Source organism: Pipistrellus kuhlii, unplaced genomic scaffold (assembly GCF_014108245.1).
Source record: "Pipistrellus kuhlii isolate mPipKuh1 unplaced genomic scaffold, mPipKuh1.p scaffold_m20_p_22, whole genome shotgun sequence".
Taxonomy (NCBI): Eukaryota; Metazoa; Chordata; class Mammalia; order Chiroptera; family Vespertilionidae; genus Pipistrellus; species Pipistrellus kuhlii.
In genome coordinates this window covers 8626764-8649032 of record NW_023425521.1, presented here as the reverse complement: position 1 = coordinate 8649032, position 22269 = coordinate 8626764, and the positions used below count along the sequence as shown (strand labels likewise).

The 22269-nt window shown below is 43.3% G+C and overlaps 1 protein-coding gene across 2 annotated transcripts; it reads left to right on the top strand.

Annotated features, from left to right (window-relative positions):
- The first annotated feature begins 1890 nt into the window (after positions 1 to 1890).
- Positions 1891 to 21994, top strand: DCAF7 (DDB1 and CUL4 associated factor 7). 2 transcript variants are annotated; one of them, XR_004990342.2, is made up of 8 exons: positions 1891 to 2278; positions 10326 to 10484; positions 11142 to 11253; positions 11609 to 11727; positions 14853 to 15062; positions 16034 to 16151; positions 17440 to 17670; positions 21922 to 21994. XR_004990342.2 is itself a non-coding variant. In XM_036451644.2 (7 exons), the coding sequence occupies exons 1-7, from the start codon at positions 2141 to 2143 to the stop codon at positions 17610 to 17612; spliced, it is 1029 nt and encodes a 342-aa protein (XP_036307537.1). In that variant the 5' UTR covers positions 1891 to 2140; the 3' UTR covers positions 17613 to 21994. The 2 variants fall into 2 exon arrangements, 1 of the variants encoding a protein (XP_036307537.1); XM_036451644.2 differs by having other exon boundaries at positions 17440 to 21994.
- Positions 21995 to 22269: the final 275 nt, after the last annotated feature.

The window sequence follows — 22269 nt, the reverse complement described above, 5'->3', positions numbered from 1 at the left end:
GTCTAGGTGCCGGTTACATGCGTGTGTTGTGAGAATATGTGCACTTCTATGTATAAGTTATACAATAATAATAATAATAATAATAATAATGGAATCTTGCCCACAATAGAGGGGAAAAAAGGATGTTATTTCAACCCAAATGGTTTGGCTTGAGAATATGCACAATTAACTACCCCACTGAAATGGACTGTTGTCCAAAAAGTACCTGGTCGCTGGTCTTCAGTCCTCTTTGCTCCCTAAAAGAATTATTCCCTAAAAGAATTTGAAAATGTATTTGCCTCTTTGCACATTTTTAAGTTGACATATGAAGTATTTCATTATTAAGTTTAAATAGCTGTAAAGGATGTCATTTCCAGTGTGTTGAATATATTGACACTTTTTAAACTGTTTTATTGCCATGGATCCATTTTGATCCAAAGAGCATAGTGGTTTGAGAGCCAACACCATTCATTTTAAAAACACTAGAACAAACACTTCTTTAACATCATTTATTTTTTTCTCATAATTTTATTCTCTTCTCCTCAATTTATGCTACATATAATTTATTATCCTGCTTTAAAGTTTATTATTCATAATCTCATATTTATTTGCAACAGGTATGTAAATTGAAAATATATACTGTACATTGAAATTTTAAGATTAATTTTTATAATATTACTAAGGCAAGGGTTACACTTACTAGTAGAGAATTGTTCAAAATAAATATATATTAAATTTTTATAGAAACTAAAATTTTATTGGAAATGCATCACTTTCTTCTCAATTAGTTCGTGTGTGGATGAGTAGCTTTGTTGTTGTTGTTGTTGTTAAAATAAGACAAGGTTCAGCAACAATTTTGTACCTATTTTTCTTTCCTTTAATAAAAACACAAAACTTAAGCACAGAGAAAACTTGTTCACATAAATGGATGGGACAAAGCTCTGTTACATAACAGCACTGTCACTCAGTTCCTTGAATTCTTTGAGTTGTCTGATAATAATCACATCATTATTAAAAAGCAACTGTATTTAGTGATACATAACAAGTCATTATAATTCTCCTTTAATTTTGTTGAAAGCAAAGAATCGGAAACCATTTAAATTATAAAGATCTGGACCCTTCTCCATTTCAAACTCGGGACACATAAATGTAGCGCTTGATTAGCTTTTCCTTGGGGATCTGAGGCGGAAAAGGGATGGCAAGGGATCTGTAAGAACTTAGAGCCACGCTGGTGGGAAAGCTGCGTTATGAAAACCAACCCCAGAATTCCCAGCATTTGTAGACGGACAGGAAAGCTCGGGAAGGCCTGGCTGACTGTGGCCTGGCCCAGAGAACACCGGCGGGTCGGTCTGCACACCGCCTGTCCGCTCCCCTCCCGGTTCAAAGGGGGCGTAAGCGAGAGAGAGGAGGGAAAGCGGTTCCCGTTTGGCTCGCCGGACTGACAGCCAGGCCGCGGGTCTCAGGGCCGCGAAGCGCAGCAGGCCCTTGCCCACGGCAGCATTTTAATTTCCACTCGACAGAGTAGAGAAGCCGCTCAGAATAGCAGCTGCGGAGTGGAAGTCAAAGGAGGTCACCCTAGAGGTTTCGTTGGCCTAGAACTTGGAAGCCTGGGGAGCCACACGCTCGCCTCTATGCCACCCACGCCCCCATTCAGCCGCACTGCGCTGTTATCTCCCTGACTGACATCTTTGTCAGCCAATGACCTTTGGGACTGAGAAAGAGCCCGCCCCCCTGGGATTAAGTGGGACGAGTCGTTGGAGTGACAACCATTTGCGCCAATAGCGAGGGGGTTCCAAAAGCTAAAGGTACAATAGCCAATGAAGAGAAGGATCCGTCTTAAGTGACGTGTCAGGCAGCCAACGCCCGGCGTCACTGCGGGGAACGCGTGGCTTCCGTTCCTGGGGGGCGGGGCAACGTCTCAAACGGAAGGTGATTGTCGTCTGAGCCAGAAGCTGGTTTGAAACTGGGGGGTGGGATCCGGCGGCTGTCGTTGTCTGTCGTCTGTCGCTGAAGCCCCGCTTCCGGGCTAGGCCGTCCCTGCTCGCCCCGGCCCCGCCTCTCTTCGGACCCTGAGGTCCCAGGCCCGGCTCTCCGCCTGACGCGCGCCCCCCCGCCGCATCCCGCTGCCGACCCGGCCCGCACTGCGGCCCCCGCCGCAGCCATGTCCCTGCACGGCAAACGGAAGGAGATCTATAAGTATGAGGCGCCCTGGACCGTCTACGCCATGAACTGGAGCGTGCGTCCTGACAAGCGATTTCGCCTGGCGCTGGGCAGTTTCGTGGAGGAGTACAACAACAAGGTGGGCCGGGCAGGGGCTCGGAGCCCAGCTGACGGGGAGCGCCCTTTCCGGGCCGGAGCCCAGACCCCAGACCCCAGACCCCAGGACCCTCCTACGGAATTGCCTTTGGCACCCACGGAGCGGTTGTTCTGAGTCTGGTCCTGAGCAGAGGGTTTCGCACTTGTTTCATTTAATCCTGGCAGCATTCCTGGATAGTCAGGAGTGTAGTGACCTCTGACCCCCATTTTACTGATGGGGAAACTGAGGCACAGTGTTGTGACTTGCCGGAGTCAGACAGCTATTGTGGCAGAAACAGATCGCAAACTCGAATTTACACCCTAATGCTACGCTATTACCACTCCTGTCTCCCTCCTCTGATGCCTCATTGCTCCCGTTGTGGGGCGGAGGGGGAAAGGAGGAGTGATAACTTGTGAAGGATGATGCTCGCGCTTCAGTTGGTGGTCATTCACTCCTGGCCACACTGGATTTCTATCAGGGCTGTTCATTGCTCAGACTGCCCCTCCTCCCACTCCCAGCCCCAGGTACTATTATTAATGGTTACCCAGGCCCCTCTGCCAGGATTGCCATTGCTGCCTTATAATCTGTCCTTTAAAAAACGGTCTCTTTTTGGAAATCTTGGCCCATAGCCTTGATCCCACTATTGTCTGAATAGAGGATGGCACTTGCCATATCTTTGCTTGGCTTCGTCATACTAATACAGATTTGTAACCTTGAATGGCAAGCATCCGTCAATTTGAGAAGCCTTCATAGAATAAGGGTTAGAAGCTTTTAAGCTGGCAGTGCAGCATAAATTTATTTTTGAAAGTTGTTGAGTGAGTCAGTGGGAAGAATTTCTTTCCTTTACCGCTTCATTTCTTTCTTTTATCATATTCGAGTAAATGTTGTGATGACTAGGATCAGAGCAATTGAAAGCCTTGGCTAGTGTGTTTAAAGCATGCCTGCTCTATAGGCTGGTGCAAGGGGGAAAAGCCAGGCCTTGAGGATTGGGTCCTGTCTGACCCATTGACTAGCTGTGGGGAATTGCACATGTCAGTCTTACTGTTTCTGACCCACAGCTTGTAGGGAAGGTGCAGGTCCTGTCAAAAACATTTTGAACATTGTAAATTTGTTTACAGTTCTTCAGGAGCACAGCTGTTTCTCTAGTGTTACGTTTTCACTTCTTTGGAATCCCCTTTGAGAAACTGATAAAAGCGATGGACTCCCCTTGCCCTGAAGTACACCATGGAGTGCACACTGATCTTGAAGTCAGCCCATTACCCACGGAGCCAGAAAGTCCTGAGCAAGACATACCATTCTTTTCTCTGATTCCTCTTTCTTCCTTATTGTGGCCATAGTGGGCAGCAGAGCTGGGAATGGAATTCATGGTCCTGATGCTGAGACCGTGTTAGTGAAATTAGGAACACTAGAACTATTGTTTAAGAATACCTGTTTAAAAAAAAAAAAAAAAAGAGTAAAATAATGTTCTTTAAAGGGTTTGAGTCTTCATACAAATAGATGTGTTTTTTTTCCTTGCAAGTTCTTCCAGAGTTAACTTGAGTAAGTGGTAGAAGTTACATTTTTAAGAAAGACAAACTGAGCCACAGTCTTGCTGGTGGAGTCAGTGGAGTAATTTGCAGGAATTTACCGTAAAGTTTGTCCCTTCTTTTAGCAACTGTCTAAGAACAACTTGACTTTCCGATGTTCCAACATAAGAATAAATTTGGGAATCATTGCAGAGTAAAGAACAGGATAGTGTCAGTCACACCTGGAATGAAAAGTTCCATTATCAGGATTTATATTTGTTTTTTTCCTCACTAAGGATATATTTTTACTGATTTGAGAGAGAGCAAGAAAAGATGTCTCTCTATCCTTAGTCTTTTGCTCATTAATTCAACAGCTATGTATTGAACACACGCATATTGTATATGTTTTAGGCCTAGGGATGATGCTTGGTAACTGTGCAGTCTTCATTAACAGATATGAGATTGGCAGCAATAAAGACAGTGTGTTTTAGTGCATGTAGGTATTTTTGATTGATATTTATGCTTTTGAGAGTTTTGCAGTGTTCCATCAGTCCCTGGCAAGACTTGGGGCTTTTTTTTTTTTTTTTTTTTTTTTTAATCACATACATAATATATATGAACCTTCATGTTCTAGTACTAGCACTCTGTAATAGATGGAATACACCATTTTCTCCCTGAGGAAGCTCATATTATTAACAAGATAGATCGGACATCTTTTAATTTTTGAAAAATATAAGGTATGCATAATGTGAATAAATTTATGTTGTTATTATGTAAGTAATAAATGTAAAAGTGAAGATGTGGTCATGCCTTAAGGAGTAAATATTTCATTTTGCATATCTGCTCCTTAGGAGACATTTGACATAGGAAACCACAGTGTAAAAATTTGATATAGGAAACCACAGTGTAAAAATAATCTTGCTTCACAGCCTTTTCTTTTAGGGGCACTTGTCTCACGTGTTGGTGTAAAGTGTTGTGAAGCAGCAGTTACAGAAAGAGAGTGGAGATGGGAAATAAAAGAAGTTTAGCAGGAGGATGGGGAAGACTAGGGAGGAAAAGGTAGAGGGATAACCTAAATGTTGATAATAAGATGATTAAAGTCAAGTAGTTTTTCCTTATCTTCTGCAAGGATGAGGAAGGATGGCAGTATGATGAACATCAAATGGGCTGGGGAATATGCTGAGAACGGGTATCTATGGCTTCAGTTTTAAACTCAAAAGAGAACAGTTCTCCAGAATAGGATTTTGATGGGCAAAATCAATCCTTTGTTTGGGAGAGTGAAAAGAGGGTGCACAGGCTGGCAGCGGGAGCTTCTTCAGACCCCATTTGACACTTTGGGCAAGAGAGGAGCTAAGCTTTACAAGAAGACACATAGTTGTGCTGTCTTCTCTGGAAGTATTAAATGAGGCAGGTTGGATGAGAGACTAATTGTGAGCAGCGTGGCAGCTCATCTCTGTTGGCTGGCAAGATGCAAAAGCTTCATGTATTTCTACAAACTTGGGGCATGACTATACCTCTCTCCCACAGGAACCTTCTTTACATCATCTAGGAAGAACTTACAAAAGGAACTGGCACAGTAATTATAGAAAGATATTATAAGAAAAGGGGGGGGGGGATGGGAAACCAGTGGCAGGTAAAGTACCCACACTAGAAAAATGTTTTTTGTGGGGGTTTTTTTTGTTTTGTTTTTTTACCTCAGTTGAAAATTAGTGGCCAGTCCTGCCACCATAAAGTCAAAGAACTTAAGAAAGTAAAAAACTCCAAGCAGAGATACGGATGATCAGGTAAAATGAGGCATAGTAACAGGAGAAAATAAAACATCAACAGGTGCAGCCCAGGGAAATAGTGGAAGAGAAAACAAAAATTACCAGGGGATTAAAAGAATAAAAATATCAACTGCTAAAAACAGAGTGAAGGTTAGAGAAGACAGATTGAGAAAATGGAAATAAATAATTAGAAAGAACATAATAGATGCAGAAAAAAAAGATCTAACTTAGATATAATTGGTACTCCTGAAGAAGTCCAAAGAACCGAGACACAAAAACTCAGATATGCAGTTAAAGAAAACTATAGAAATACAGGTTTGAAGTAATGGGTTCAAACTATACCTCAAGAAAAATTGACACAGAACAATTGGCAACAAAACATTTCTTAGCCGGGACCGGTTTGGCTCAGTGGATAGAGCGTCGGCCTGGGGACTGAAAGGTCCCGGGTTCGATTCCGGTCAAGGGCATGTACCTTGGTTGCAGGCGCATCCCCAGTGCAGGAGGCAGCTGATCGATGATTCTCTCTCATCGATGTTTCTAACTCTCTATCCCTCTCTCTTCCTCTCTGTGAAAAATCAATAAAATATATATTTTAAAAAAAACATTTCTTAGGGAAGTTTCTACATTTTAAGGATGAATAAAGAATGTTTTGGACATCCAGGCAAAACAGTCGAGTCCTCTTGAAGAGGGGACAATGAAATTAGGCTAGCCTCATTTGACAGAAGATAATAGAGCAATATGTGCAAGTCCACAACTATTATAGATTGTTCTCTGAAAATACACTTAATAAGTAAGATTTATATGGGGGAAATGCACTTTAAAAAAATATATTTTATTGAGTTTTTACAGAGAGGAAGAGAGAAGGATAGAAAGCTAGAAACATCGATGAGATAGAAACATCGATCAGCTGCCTCTTGCATACCCCCTACTGTGGATGTGCCTGCAGCCAAGGTACATGCCCTTGACTGGAATTGAACATGGGACCTTTCAGTCCACAAGCTGATTCTCTATCCACTGAGTCAAACTGGTTTTGGCGGAAATGCACTTTTTAAAAGATAACTCAGTTTATAAAAATTGACCATATATATTTTTAAATTTTAATAAGATAAATCAACAGATTGGAAAAAATACTACATGTCAATACTTATGGGAAGATGAGAAAGCCCAGATATGTTAACTGATTTACCCAAAGTGATACTGAAGATAAAAGCAGAGCCAGAACTGGAATACTGTCTCCAAAGTTTTAAATATATGCTGTTGTAAAGAGAGGGGAAAAAATTATGGGAAAATGGTGTTGAAAAACTTTGGGGAACACTTGCTCTATCAGATTAGAATAAGCATACTGGAATTGATATAGCCAGAGAAGTTGGTGGAACCACATAGAATGTTACAAAGCAGATCTAAATATATGTAGAAATGTAGTATTTGATAAGATAGTACCTTAATTCCCTGGGTGGGTGGGTGGGGGGTTAATGAATTATATGACATAATTGGCTGTCCATCTGGCAGGAAAATTTAAAACCCTCTAATTCATGTCATACATGAAAACCAAATTCCAGGTCAAAATATCTATGTAAATAAAGTTTCACAAACAGTAGGAGAAAATTGGCTAAGAAATCTGTACTGGGGCAGTGGGAATGAGCAGAGGAGAAAACAGTCTGTAAGTCACTCATTAAATCCAGAGTCAACTAAGGAAAGGCTTAACAGATTATAGTACATAAATAAAACATTTCTATAGGAAAAAAAAAATACGTTGTCAAAATACCGATGATAGTCCTAACTGGTTTGGCTCAGTGGCTAGAGCATTGGCCTGGGGACTGAAGGGTCCAGGTTCGATTCCGGCCAAGGGCCTGTACCTTGGTTGCGGGCACATCCCCAGTGAGAAGTGTGCAGGAGGCAACTGATTGATGTTTCTCTCCCATTGGTGTTTCTGGCTCTCTATCCCTCTCCCTTCCTCTCTGTAAAAAAAAAAATCAATAAAATGTTTTTTTTTAAATGACAGATGATAGGCCGGGGGAAATATTTCTAAAACATGGCAGACAGTAGGAACTAATTTACTTAATATGATTTTTAAAAAATGGACAAAGTATAAATAGCCAGCTCCAAGGAGAGGAGATGCAACTGGTTAATAAATAAGAAAAGGTACTCAACCTCACAGTACCTTTATATATATATGACAAATCATATATTTGTCAAAATCTATAGAATGTACAACACAAATACTGAACTCTAATGTACTGGGTATACCGGTTAATAATGCGGATTTTGTGATCAAAGAAAACACAATAATTTCAAGAGAAACATCAGAAATGCTTTATTCAAAGTAATGTCCATCGTTAGCTCTTTTTTTGGCACGAAATTCGACATTTTTAAGTGTAAAAATATCTATGATGTTAACACCATCAGAAAATTTGACATAGGAAGTTTTAAAGCTTGTTGTCAATACAACAAAATAGCATACATATCAGAGCGCAAACATAACATATGTGGAACCAGGTCTATTGAAAAAAAATCAGCATTGTTAACTGATACACCTACTAAACTCTGGACTTTGAGTGATAACGATGTATTATTGTAGGCTTGTCAGTTGTAACAAACATACTACTTACTAAGTTGATAGTGGAGAAGGCTGTGCATGTGTGGGGAACTCAGTACTTCCTGCCCAATTTTTTTGTGAATCTAAAAAATTTAACAGATTTCACCAGAGAATAAATACAGGTGGCAGATAAACACATGCAAAGATGCTCAGTATTGTTTGTTGCTAATACACACCTGTTAGAATTAAAAAGAAAAGTTGGCAATACCAAGTGCGGACAAGTGTGTGGAGCATATGGAACTCTAATGGATACTAGTGGGAATGCAAAATGACAAAGCCACTTAGAAAACACGTTGCCAGTGTGGCTTAGTTGGTTGGGTGTTGTAGACAAAGTTTTTTTTTTTTAATAAAGTTAAACATACACTTACATAAACCAGCAATTTTACTCTTGATTGTCTACCCAAGAAAAAAATGAAAATTTGCTCCCTCAGAAAACAACCTCATACATAAATGTTTATATCAGTTTACATTAATGGCCTCAAATTAGAAATAATCCGAAAGTTCATCAACTGGATATAGTGTTTCCATATAGTGCAATATTATTCAGCAATAAAAAGAAAACACTACTGCCCTCGCCAGTTTGGTTCAGTGGGTAGAGTGTCAGCCCTGGGACTGAGGGTGCTGGGTTCAGTTCCAGTTAAGGTCATGTACTGTGGTTGCAACTCAATCCCTGGCCCTGGTCAGGGCATATGCAGGAGGCAACCCATTGGTGTGTCTCATATGGATGTTTCTGACTCTCCCTCTTCCCTCCACTCTCTAAAATTCAGTGTGTGTGTGGGGGGAAATATCCTTAGGTAAGGATTAACAACAACAAAAAGAAAACACTACTGAAACACACAACATGGATGAATCTCAAGGGCTGCATGGTGAAAGTCACAGTCTCAATACCATAATTCCATTTGTACAGTATTACAGAAAAGGCAAACCTATATATAGGCCAGGGGTTGCTTAGGACTAGGGCTAGAGGATTGACTGCAGAAGAGTCCCAGAGAACTGTTTTGGGGTGATGCAAGTATTCTATATCTTAATTATTATGGGGGATGCTAAAGCTTATACAATTGTGTACATTTGCAAATATATATATTCCAAATTATTGAATTGAACACTTAAAGTTAGTGAAATTTTATTGTATGCAACTGTACCTAAATAAAATTTTTTTAAAAAGTAGATAGATAACTTGTATCTAAGACTGAAGTAAGAGTAACAGGAGTTCTGTTTTCTGTTGTATGGTCAGTGCTTATCCTCTCATTATGGATCATTAGCAAAAATTTTCCATTCCATCTTCCAGTTGCTGGAAATTCATAAGCAAATACACATGGCATTTTCCACTGAGCCTGATTAAGTTTGACAGCAAAGAATGGAAATCAGTATTGGCCCAAACTTAAATCAAAGAAAAAGTGACCAGAACCAGGGAACTTCCTCTCAGTGGTTTGTTTGTTTGTTTGTTTGTTTGTTTTTGCCAGTAGATGGTTTGGATTCTTGATTGCTTGTTTTTCACACCTTTATGTGTAAATTTGTTACTGGCCAATGTGGGGGAAAGGCCAGTTTGTACATGAGATGCACTTTGTTGTATGGAACTGGGACTGCACAGGGTCTAAATTCACACGGCACTTCAAGACGAGTAACTGAACCACACATTATCAGATGCTTCAGGGTTGTGGGGGAAGGTGTAACCTGCTGGGCAGGTAATGCAGTTCTGTGGGTCAAAAGTGCAGGATTTGGCCTGGCCAGTATTGCTCAGTAGTTGAGCATCAGCCTATGAACCAGGAGGTCACGGTTTGATTCTCGGTCAGGGCATATGCCTGGGTTGCAGGCTTGATCCCCAGGAGGGAACGCGCAGGTGATAGCTGATAAATCATTCTCTCTCATCATTGATGTTTCTATCTCCCTTCCTTTCTGAAAAAAATTATATATATATATATATATATATATATATATATATATATATTTTTTTTTTTTTTTTTTTTTTTTTTTTTTTTTTTGAGTGTAGGATTTGGAGTCTGAAAACCTGTCTTCAAGTTTTGTCTCTGCCTCTTACTAGCTTTGCAGTGTTGACTGTAACCCAACCCTTCGAGTCTGGGCCTGAGAAATGGGGTGGTTGGACTAGATGTCCTCTCGGTAATAGTTCTTGACTCCCAGGAATCTGACGTCTCTGACACGGTTCAATTTTGTTGTGTTAACAGGTTCAGCTTGTTGGTTTAGATGAAGAAAGTTCGGAGTTTATTTGCCGAAACACCTTTGACCATCCATACCCCACCACAAAGCTCATGTGGATCCCGGACACAAAAGGCGTGTATCCGGACCTACTGGCAACAAGTGGTGACTATCTCCGTGTGTGGAGGGTAAGCAGGTGCTGTTTCCGCTGTTAGCAGCAGCATGGAGTCACAGAACAGGCTGGGCTTGGAGGCAGCCGGTGTCATTGCCACGGGGGAGAAACAAATGCTAGCGGATCTGAAATGACCTTGTTTGACTCAGCAGATTTCCTAGTAGACCTAGCCAGGATTCCTGGAAGTCCCTGTTGCTGGCCACAGCCAGCCCTGGAAATCAAGGCTCAGCTAACCTGATAGAACTTTCTGGGAGGGTGAAGATACTTGAGGCCTCTTATTCTGTTTACAATCAAGATACTTTTGAGTAAATTGAACAGACTACCGGGCCACCGATTCTAGTCAAGTATGCGTGTGGATTATGGAGTTGGTGAGTTCACCTCCCCTCTCAGCTGAGCTCATCAGCACTGGCGTCTCCTGGCCTGGAGGTGTAAGTGCCCAGCCAGGCCAGGTGAGAAGATCTCTCCTCTAGAAGAATTTGGAAAACAAGCTAGGCAGGGGGAAAAGCTTGTAGAGAAGCAACAGTCAGGGAATTCCTCTGAGTTTTATTATTCTTTATGGTAAAAATATCCCCCCCACCATGTCTTATATTTACTATGATATTGTCTAAAGGGGGCTAAAACGTTTTTTGGGAAAATGACTGGCTGATTTTTTCTTTTTTCGTTGTTCTTTTAGGTTGGTGAGACGGAGACCAGACTGGAATGTTTGCTAAATAATAACAAAAACTCAGATTTCTGTGCTCCTCTGACCTCCTTTGACTGGAATGAAGTGGATCCTTATCTTTTAGGTGAGGGGGTGTAGATTACAGTTTGAAGAAGCAAAGGTATGTTTTCTCAGATTTAACCAGGGGCTTGAGGTACAGGCATCAGCCTAGAATGGGGCCAACGGAGAAAGAGACTAGATAGGGAATGTGGTTCATTCCTCATGGAATCAAGCTTCCCATGGGTGTATGTTTGTCTCCAGTCAGGGACTAAGGTCCTATGATAGGGATTGAACACTTGACTCTGCTGGTACCCTCCCTGTGCTAGGAAGTGTTTGTGGCACGTGGTCTCCTGTGCTGAACTGGTGAGTAGGCACAAGGAGAGCAGCTTGCCTGGGAACCTCACTCCTGTCAGCTACTGACATGCACTGATTGTTTCCAGGAACCTCCAGCATTGACACAACCTGTACCATCTGGGGGCTGGAGACAGGGCAGGTGTTGGGGCGAGTGAATCTTGTGTCTGGCCATGTGAAGACCCAGCTGATTGCCCATGATAAAGAGGTAAGGATGCTGTTCCTCTCTGCTTTCTGTGCCGTCAGTGGGGTCACATTGTCTTGTCTCCTCACTGTTTTGCAAATGATGTGGAAAATCATAATGCTGACATTGTGTCTGAATTGAAAATAGTAACGTGTCAAGAGTAGAAACAACACTATTGTAAAGGAATGTGTTTTTTCTGACTGATATCAACAACTTGTCCTGTCGTAATTTTTCTTTTCATGCCAAAGAATGCTGTTTTTTTAACAATGAACTCTCTTACAGACAAATTTGGACCTGATGTGATTAACAATGAATCTTAGGGCCGAGACCGGTTTGGCTTAGTGGATAGAGCGTCGGCTTGGGGACTGAAGGGTCCCTCCCGGGTTCGATTCCGGTCAAGGGCATGTACTTTGGTTGCGGGCATATCCCCAGTAGGGGGTGTGCAAGAGGCAGCTGATCGATGACTCTCTCTCATCGATGTTTCTAACTCTCTATCTCCTTTCCTCTCTGTACAAAATCAATAAAATATATATATATTTTTTAAATGAATCTTAGAGTAACACTTATCTTGAAATATATTTGCTTCTAGGAGGGAGAGGCAGGAAGAGAGAAATTTCATGGCTGTGAAACCTAGTTAATCAATTTTTCTCTAAACTTGTTTCATGAAATTCTAGTATGTTCACTTAATTCTTAAAACTATTTGGAATTGAATATGGTTTATCTTGATGGTTATGTTTCTCCTTTGTTTATTGCAAAAGCCACAGGGAGCTCTTTGTGGCCGCATTTTAATCAAAGCATTGTCATGAGTGATTTTGGAAAATGGTCCTAAATCTTCCTCCCAGAGCTGCTGCATGCACCTAGTTCTCTGATTTCCTGCGGCAGTGTTTCCTTTTCTCTTCTACCTTTCCCTGCATAGCAAGAGATATTAATATCTGTACAGATAAAAAGGATGACTTGACTTTAGGTCGGAAACTTGAGGTTAGCCACAGAATGGGAGGTTGGTGACCAGGTTATCATTCTTAGTAAGGGGCTGTTGTTTGGCTTTCTGTGCTCATAAGGGTAAGATCTGTTACAAGACTGCTGGCCTGGGCTGCTGCTGAGCCAAGGGACAGAGGAGGGGTTTGTCCTGCAGAGAGGACCAGTAAGGGACTTCTGGAAACCCAGCTGACATCAAGTGGAACAGGTCACTATGTTTTAGTTCAGTGACAATGTATCTGCTGTTCTCTGTCAGGGTCCATTTCAGAAATCCAGAGCTACTCTGTATGCAAACAGAGGGGATTTAACCCAGGGGATTGCTTACACAGATATGGCAATCTAGAGAATAGGAGCAGTGAGGCAATCTAGAGCAGCGGTTGCCAACCTTTCGGATCTCACGGACCACCAGTGGCCCACGGACCACCGGTTGGCGACCGCTGATGTAGAGAATAGGAGCAGCAGGGAGTGGCACTGCCCTCAAGCCAGAAGGGCCAAGGGAACAGGTAGGGTTACTGGAGTTCAGGGGCTGAGTTTACCTGGCAAAAGCTAAAGCCATGGAGGGGACACATCATTGCCAGAGATGCTTCAGGGAACAGGGAGAGGGGAGGAGAAATCCCTTAGCCTCTCCCAGCCAGAGGGGAAGGCCAGGACCAGCAAACAGGCCCTGGCCTTGAAGAAATGAACCTGAATATCTGAGTATAGTTGCTGTGAGAGAAACAGTGATACCTCCTTGCACCTATGGCTTTTCTCAGCCCACCTCTCACTATCAAAGTAAAGTCTTGATTGGGGGCTCCTGTTGCTGCCTGGTAGGTTCGTGTAGAGGAGGGTAGCATATATGTGGGTTGTCATCTCCCCTTGGTTTAAAATGAAATGTACTGGTGGAGCCCGATGAAGAAGCAGTCAGTTAAAGCTGAGCGAGCTTTACACACTCGTCACGTTGCCCACACCGCCTTGTTGCTTAGTGATGCTGCTGTGGAGTCCCTGTTCTTGGTTCCTGAGAGCCGGCCCCCTGGGGTGCTCACGTTGATAAACATGCCCCTACCCTCAGGCAGGACAGAGCCTTGAGCTGCAGGGCCTCCTTGTGGTGACTGTCCGGTTCCTTCTGAATCATTGCTACTGTAGAAAGAGAAGTGTGATCTCTTCATAGTCAGAGAGGAAGGAATTTGGGGTTGAATAGAACTAGATGCTCGTGTTGCAGTGTCCCTTGACAGGCAGAACCTCGAGAAGGTGGAGCCATGGTACTTAGTGAGAGTCAGTCATGTCTCTCCAGAAGTCAGCTGTTGTTAATCTTGACCCCAGAGATGGGTTTTGCTTTTCCTTTCATTTGTTTTTCTTTTTCAGTTTGTCTCTTCTCTCTGCTTGTCTGGCTCTGGCTTTGTCTCTCTCTGTCCTTTTTCTCTCTCTGAAGTTCTCTGTTGCTCTCTGCCTCTGTTTTCTCATAGACAGTAGTGGTGTGCAGCGTTTGCAGCAAGTAATAAATGCAGGAAACAGTGGTTCAAAACCTAAACCATTTATGAATGCAGACCAACTAGGAGAAGAAACAGCATGTCTTGCAAATATCGGAATGCCTCCCATGGTTTAAGTCTCTCTGCCAGTGTAGAAATGCCTCCCGTGGTATAAATCTGCTTTACTTCTCTCTTGGGAATGAGCCTCAGGGCCAGGTTTCACAGCAGAACCAGCTTGGCTGAGCGGCCACAGGAGAGCTACTCCTACCTCTCTAAACTGTGATCTTGGCCTCATTGTGGCCATGGATCTGCCTCTGACCCCACACAAATGGAAGCCATCAGGGTTCAGGAAATCCGTGTCTCACTCTTGTATCATTATAGAAGACCACAGCCTGTCTAAGCATATGGAATATTTGCTCAGAACTCCGTGTGCTCTGTTGGTCAGCAGGGTATGTGCTCTTTGTTTATCATAGGGGTTGGAGGAAGAAGACTTGGAAAGCAGGACTGTGGGAAGAAGCCAGCCAATTTCTATAGCAGAATGAGCTTCACTCTTTGGAAAGTCACTGATGTTAGAGGTCTCAGGTTCCAGACTTTGCAGACATTGTTTGGTTTTATTTCTCTCCTCCTGTGTTATAAACGGGTTTAGATGACCCAGGGATGGCAGATTTCCTGCTATGGAAAAGGAGGTAATGGATCGGAATCTGGCTAAAGTGTTTTATTCACCAACAGGTCTATGATATTGCATTTAGCCGGGCTGGTGGTGGTAGAGACATGTTTGCCTCTGTGGGTGCTGACGGCTCAGTGCGGATGTTTGACCTCCGCCATCTAGAACACAGCACCATCATTTATGAAGACCCACAGCATCACCCACTGCTTCGCCTCTGCTGGAACAAGCAGGACCCTAACTACCTGGCCACGATGGCCATGGATGGAATGGAGGTGAGCACCCTGTTTCAGGCTAACATGGCCTTGCAACCTCACTGTGGCACTACTTAGTATATCTAGGACAGTGGTTCTCAACTGGTGGCAGTTTTCTCCCAGTGGATTTTTGAAAACGTCTGGAGATAGTTTGATTAACCCAGCTCAGGAGGGGGAGGGGGGATGAGGGGAAGAGGTGTGTATTACCGGCATCTATTAGTAGGTAGAGGCCAGGGATGCTGCTAAACCTCCTACAATGCACAGGACAGAGTTTTCTGACCCAGAATGTCAGGAGTGCTGAGATTAAGAAAACCCGATCCAGGATAAGCACAATGTGTTAAAAACTTTTGATACTTGAAGAGTTGTGGTTAGTGTCAAGAAAAGCATTATCTAAAAAGTAAACCAAATCATACTTGCTTACGAGGCTAAGTAAGAAGCAGTTTCCCCCTCTGTAGTCAGGACAGACTCTTCCAGCTTTAGCAAACACACATGGAAACGGCAACTCTCTGTAGCCTCTTACTTGACACAAGCAGTAAATTGTGGGTAGAGACAGTGCAGTTACTAACTTTGTTTTGGTGAAGCCAGCACCTCAGAATCCTTACATTCTGAATTCTGCTTTGGAGGCAGAGGGTGCTGTCACTCTGTCCCACTGAGCTTGCACCTAAACCATTTATGAATCTTAGCATACACATCTAACGGACTTGGTGCTTTATCCAGATTCATGTTACCTACTCCTACTTCTCCCCTTCCATTTCAGTCTAAAGACCCTGTATTACTTTAGATATAGACTATAAACTACCTGTGTCTTTTTTTCTTTTTCTTCAATCCAGTAGCTACTTTTGGGGCAGAGACCCTCTGTATCTATTATAATAATATTTAAATCCACAAATGAGGAAATTATGATTAAAAATTTTTGTTTTCTTTTGTATAGTGTCTTTTTTCTCTCTCTCTTTCTCTTACACTCTGAAGCCTTTTCCTTGTTATTTCTGCAGGTAGTAATTCTGGATGTCCGAGTTCCATGCACGCCTGTCGCAAGGTTAAACAACCACCGAGCATGCGTCAATGGCATTGCGTGGGCCCCACATTCATCCTGCCACATTTGCACTGCAGGTAAACATGGTGGGGGAGGGCAGGATGTGGACGGAGAGGTAAGGAGATCTTTCTTGTTTTCTTAGAATTGTTATCCTTACTATTTCCTAAGGATAGTTTGAGAGACTTACCAACGTAACTCAATTGAGAACTTCTCTACACTTGTGAACACGAAGCAGTTCAATTCCCAAATGCGCTTGTACTCTCAGAGCATCTTCCATGTACTATTTTCATCATGTGTCAGTTATAGGCTGTGTCATATGTCCACCCCTGAAATCTAGGTTGACACAGAGGACTTGGATCCATGAATGTGAAGGAGAGGGACAGTCTGTCGTAGACGTAACAGAGTCTTTGGGACTGCCAAGATTGACATCTCCCTTAGGAGATACAATGAACCTACAGTGAGCTCTGATGCATTGAAGGGCCCTGGGTAGCCTGGTCTGGTCATTGGTGTGTGACCTGTAGCTTTCACATCTCCTTTTGCCCACATGAACCTAGCCAATTAGGGTTTAGTTTATTCAGCTCCCCTGTGTACAAAAGACAGGCTTGCCCTAGCTGGTTTGGCTCAAAGAATAGAGCGTCGGCCTGCGGACTGAAGGGTCCCAGGTTCAGTTCCAGCCAAGGGCACATACCTGGGTTGCGGGCTCAATCCCCAGTAGGGGGCATGCAGGAGGCAGCCAATCAAAGATTCTCTCTCATCATTGATCTTTCTCTCTCTCCCTCTCCCTTCCTTTCTAAAATCAATAAAATATATATATTTAAAAAAAGGCAGGCTTTCACATCTAGGTAGGCTGATGGATTAGAAGACACTCTGATATTGAAGGTCCTTGCCTTGCTTTTTCTTCTCTTAGACTAATAAATTACTATTTCAATTATAAAAGTAACATGATAGACATTACAGATCACTTAGGAACTAGAAAAAAGTAAACATAACTCATAACCTTGCCATCTTTATCTCATCCCTTCTTCCTTTCCTGGTGCGTGCTATAGGATGAGAGATGCCCACCAGGTCCCATTCTATCGCCTACTTCCGATGCAGTGAACACAGCCCTGGGACAGCCAGAGGCTAGCTTTGAGTCCTGGCTCTACCACTCACTGGCTCCATTGCTTTGTGGTTTTGGGCAAGTCCTTTAAATTTCCGAATCTCAGTTTTCTCATCTATAAAATGGGGGCTTAAAATCTTTCTCACTGGGTTTTGGGGAGCAAATGTTTTGTAACCTGACTACCAGCACCACCAAATGTAGGGATCATTATCCTCTTTGCCTGAGTTTTGACCTTGTTTCTTGCTTCTGCCATTCTCTGTCACCAGCGGATGACCATCAGGCTCTCATCTGGGACATTCAGCAAATGCCCCGGGCCATCGAGGACCCTATCCTGGCCTACACAGCTGAGGGAGAGATCAACAACGTGCAGTGGGCATCCACTCAGCCCGACTGGATCGCCATCTGCTACAACAACTGCCTGGAGATACTCAGAGTGTAGTGTTGGAGGCGCCATGTTCATGAGGCTTTCGTGTTTCCCGCCTCTGCCCCGCCCCAAAGTAAGAAGAAACATGTTTCCAGTGGCCAGTGTGTCTTTCATTGCTTTGCACCCACTGTTACCAGAAGCTGCTCTAGGAGTTCCTGGCCAGTCACCCCATTGCTCTCTGTGCTGCACTCAGGGCTGTGTGGCACCTCCTCAGCCCAGGGCTGAGTTTTAAGATTTTCTCTCCTTTCTTCTTCTTTAGTTCCTCTATTAAACATTTCTGTATATTAGTTTGTCAGCCGTTGTGTTAATGAGCATTACAGGCACTGGCTGTGTTTGTATTCATCTGCCCCAGATGTCTCTGACTGTTGCCCAAGGCAGCAATCTATGTCCATGTCCGTGTTAGCACTTAAGTGGGAACAAATACCAATTTGAAGTTGTCTTTCCTCCTATTATCAATGTCTGTACAAATTTCAACTTTGTATATTTTTTATCTATCAGGCTAATTTTTTTATGAAAAGAATTTTACTCTCTGGTTTCTTCCTTTGTTTCAGAGTCCTCCCTGATAGCACCTTCCTCTCCTCCCTCAGTGCCCAAACCTGGCACTAGGCCCTTGACTCCATGAGCAGTCTGCCTTCTTGCATCACTGCCTGAGCAGAACAGACCTGACTGGGAGTCCCAAACCGCCTTGGTGCTCTGTAGTTGGCCAGCTTTCAAACTTTTTTTCAGTCTGGCTCTTCTCAGGTGCATTCTGGGCTCCAAAACACACATGTGAAGCCTTCTGTTTCTCACCAAAGTACCTCTGTCCAACCCCACTGGGACCTATTGGGAACGTGCTAGAGCTGAAATAGGCTGATTCAGGCACCTAACTTGAGGGGAATAGTTTCAGGAAAGCTGAGCCTAGAGCATATTTTCAGTACATAGTTCAGAGTCTGTTTTTCCCTCCAAATAAAAGCCCCAGGCCATTCTGTTTCATGTCTTGAATGATGGACAAGAATGATTTATAAATTAAACTTTGTTATTTCTGTTTGGTTAATTGCGACTGGTGGTATATCAGCCACTCTTTGGATTGAGAGCTCTGAGGTGAGAGACTCCAGCTTGAGAGGCATCTGAACAAGATCTCCGTTAGAGTAAGGGAGACTGTCAGCTTTTGTAAGGGAGGCCATCATGACTTCAGACCATCAAGTAAATAGTTGAGAACACAGGGTCATCCAGGTAAGAGCTCCAGTTTAAGTTTGAGCAGTATTTGAACTTGAAGGCTGCAGGGATCTGTTTCCATTATGTGAATGAGTTCCATGGGGGCTCTTGGATGTCACCGGTAGTTGGCTGAATTTGGGACATGCTCAGATTCTGGGCGGGAGTTTGCCCGGTTCATCTTGCTCTGCCCAGTGGCTGAAAGTTTCTAAGACCCTGAGAGCAGCAAACCATCAGGCTGATGATTTTGTCCACTGAGGCTCTCACCTGCTCTTGAGAAACAAGACAGTTAGCTTTGATCTTCTGAGTCCTTTGAACCCTTTGGTTGAGTCTTCCTTTTCAGAAGCAGATGTATTTTTATCCCCAAAGCTCTTTGCTTTACTACACAGGGGCTGTCCCAAAGTAAAAACAAAAGGCCCTTTTGTTAGAGTATTTCCTTTCTACCTTTTACTTTTTTATTCTGGTTTGGGGGCTCTTTGGCTACTCAGCTGCTTGAGGTTTACTCTCCTGCATTTATCAGATTTGCAGCGTGTCATTTGGAGATGTGAAGTGAGCAGTTCTTGGTCAGAACCCTTCTTTGCTAGTAGTTATGTTTGACGTCTCCAGAGCCCTTCTCTCAAATTGATGGCTGTTTGCTCTAGGAGGAAAAGGGTCTGAAGTGGAGATGAGAATGGAAGAGAGAGCTGGTCCTGCTGAGGCAGGGCTTAACTGTGCTGAGATCTGATTTAAGATTCCTTCCCTGATCTGCACCTAAGCCTGATCTGAATAGTGAGATTTGTACAACTAGAATTCAAAAACAACCTGGAGAAAAATAATTGGTTAATAGTAATTAGAATATACTTGGGTAAAGTTGCTATTTATTCTGGGAATCTATAGCTTCTGATGTTTTCCCCCTTGCCCTCTGGACTCTTTCCTAGCCCCATCACTGTCCTTAGGCGCCACAGTGCAGTCCTGACATCCAGCCTGGGGCCTAGCTGAGACTCCCACACTCCCTGAGCAAACACTCCCAGTTGCTGGGATGCTGGGGTTTGGAAGTCCTGGTTCTCACCCTCTGTGCCACAGGCCAAATGCCTCATGTCTGAGGAGGGGATTTCTGCAGTTCCAGGACTGAGACAGCCTCTTAGCCAGCCATGTTCCAGGAAGCAGAGACCTGTGTAGTTTCAAGAGCAAGTGTCTGTTTAGTTTGTTTAGATTCTCAAATTGTCAGTCAGAGACCACGGTGGGGGCTCTAGATCTGCTCTCCTCGAGAGGGAGAAGAGAGCTACCAGGACTTCACTGGAAAGGCCACACCCCCTCTGGGCTCTTGCTCTGGTGACCCTTTGGCTTGTTGGTGGCCCCTGAGCTGTAGCTGCCTTTGGTTTTTCTCTTCTCCTCTGAGGGGAGAGGAGGAAGTGCTGAATAAATTAGGCCTCGGGTTCCACACACAGAGCTGGCGAATGGGCACAGGGCTTCAAGAGCTTGAGTGCTTACCCTCTGGAGAGTTTAACCCTCTCCTTTTAGGTAGGAATCGGGCTGCAAGATGAGGACTTGAAGATGGAAGATATTTGATAATGAGGTGAGAATTTCTTGTCAGAACCAGGATTGGCTCTCAGAGAACTGGTTAAGATTTGGGAACAGAAAAAATTGAAACTTCGGCAAGGTTTTGATGGTAGTTGTGGCTGAAATTTTAGGAGGCGATTTAGGATGTGGGAGAAAATCAATAGTAAGTGTTGCTTTAGATCAAAGGAGAAAGTATTAGAGGGCAGTAATGGCCTGAGGTGAGGAAGTATTCAGACTGCTGTGTGGCATGAGTTGAGACTGTGTTAGAAAGCCGAAGGAGCAGAGGTTGTAAACAGTCATGCTGAATTCCCCACGCTTCCCTTTCCTCTTACCCTCTTTTCCCACTCCCTTTCCACTGTAAAGCTTTCTCTGCTGCAGCCTGGGCCTTAAATTCCTAGGCTGTACAGAAGCTGCAGGGTTTTTCAAACATGGCAGTGCCAGCCCCGTACCATCTCTCCACCTTCCCCAGTTTGAGAATTTGGCAGTTCCTTCAACTGCCTGGCTTGGGGTAAGGGAGACCATTGAAGTAGAAGTCTCAAAGCAGACTCCCCTCTACCGTCTGTACTTCAGAATGAGGAAGGAGCGTTATGCTTGGCACTTCAGTCGAGTTTTCCTGGGAGGAAAGCTGAACTGAGTAGTCACTATGAACTAGGGCCGGGCTCTCTAAGAATTATCTTTTCTGTACTAGCTGAACTAGCTACTGAGGAAGTCCCATGTTGCAGAGCCTTGCCCACCTCCCCCATCTGCACCCTTTTCTTCTCCCACAGTGGTCATTGCTGCTAATGGTCAAAGGCAAATGTACGGGCCTGGTCCTCTCAGGCTTCTTTCTGGGTGTTATTTTTTAAATATAGGACATGTAGGTGCCTTTCCAAAGAGGCTTGGACTGGTATTAAAAACTAGAAACAAATAAGCTAATGGAAGTATGAACTCAAGAAGAAAGATGTTGGCAATCTGTGTAACAGCTGGGAAACTTTTAAGTGCCCACCTTTGGGACAAGTAAGTGAATATGAACTTGTGATATCTGCTATTTGAAAGAAATTTCTCACCTTGGGTTGATTGTGTACAGTATGTTATGAAACTTGTTGAGCTAAAGCTTTGACTTGCTTGAGTCAAGTATGAATCATTTACTTTGGTTCCTTCGTATTTTATGACTTTCCATCCCTCCTCTCCCTAGTGTGAATTTGTAGCATGATTGTACAAACCTCTCTGTAGAAATGGAGATTTCTTGTCCTCTGAAATGTTACGCTCTAGCCAATCGATCTAGCCTAGTGTATCTGGACTTACTTTCTTATTATATATTTAAACTTTTCCTCTATTCTATGGATTTTGTGGCCTCCTATGGTCAGGTGGAGAGGAAGCTGCCCCTTACACAACTGTACTGTAACTATTTTTCTTTTTAAGAAATTATTTTCACAGGACTGATTGTACACAGGGCTTATAATAAAATTTTAACACTGTGCTGTGAAACCACAATGGTAAATCCCCACTGACGGCTATTTCAAAGGCACCTGAAAGTGGAGTGTTATGTCTATGACTTTATTTCTTGCTTCCTGAGTATATTAAACCTAATTTTTGCCCTTTCATTCTGTTTCAGCCTCCTGTATAAGACCGTATTTTCTGCCCATCATACTTTGTAATAAAACTTGAACATATATAGGTTGACTGAATAATTTCTTGTGGTGAATTTAGTTCTTCTCATTCTGCTACCATGGTCATGTTCCAGATTCACGGGCTGGGGGGTCAGACTCTACCCCAGCTCATCACTATCTGACAGTCTGACTTATCACCTTTAACAAAACACAGAGCGCCTACTCTGTGCCAGGGACCATGACCCACAGGTTGCTTACAGTCCACCAGAGGAAATGCCACACAAACAAATACTGTCAGTGTTGTGCATTAATAGGTGTGTTCAGGCTTTCTGGTAGCCCTGGGGAGTTAGTAA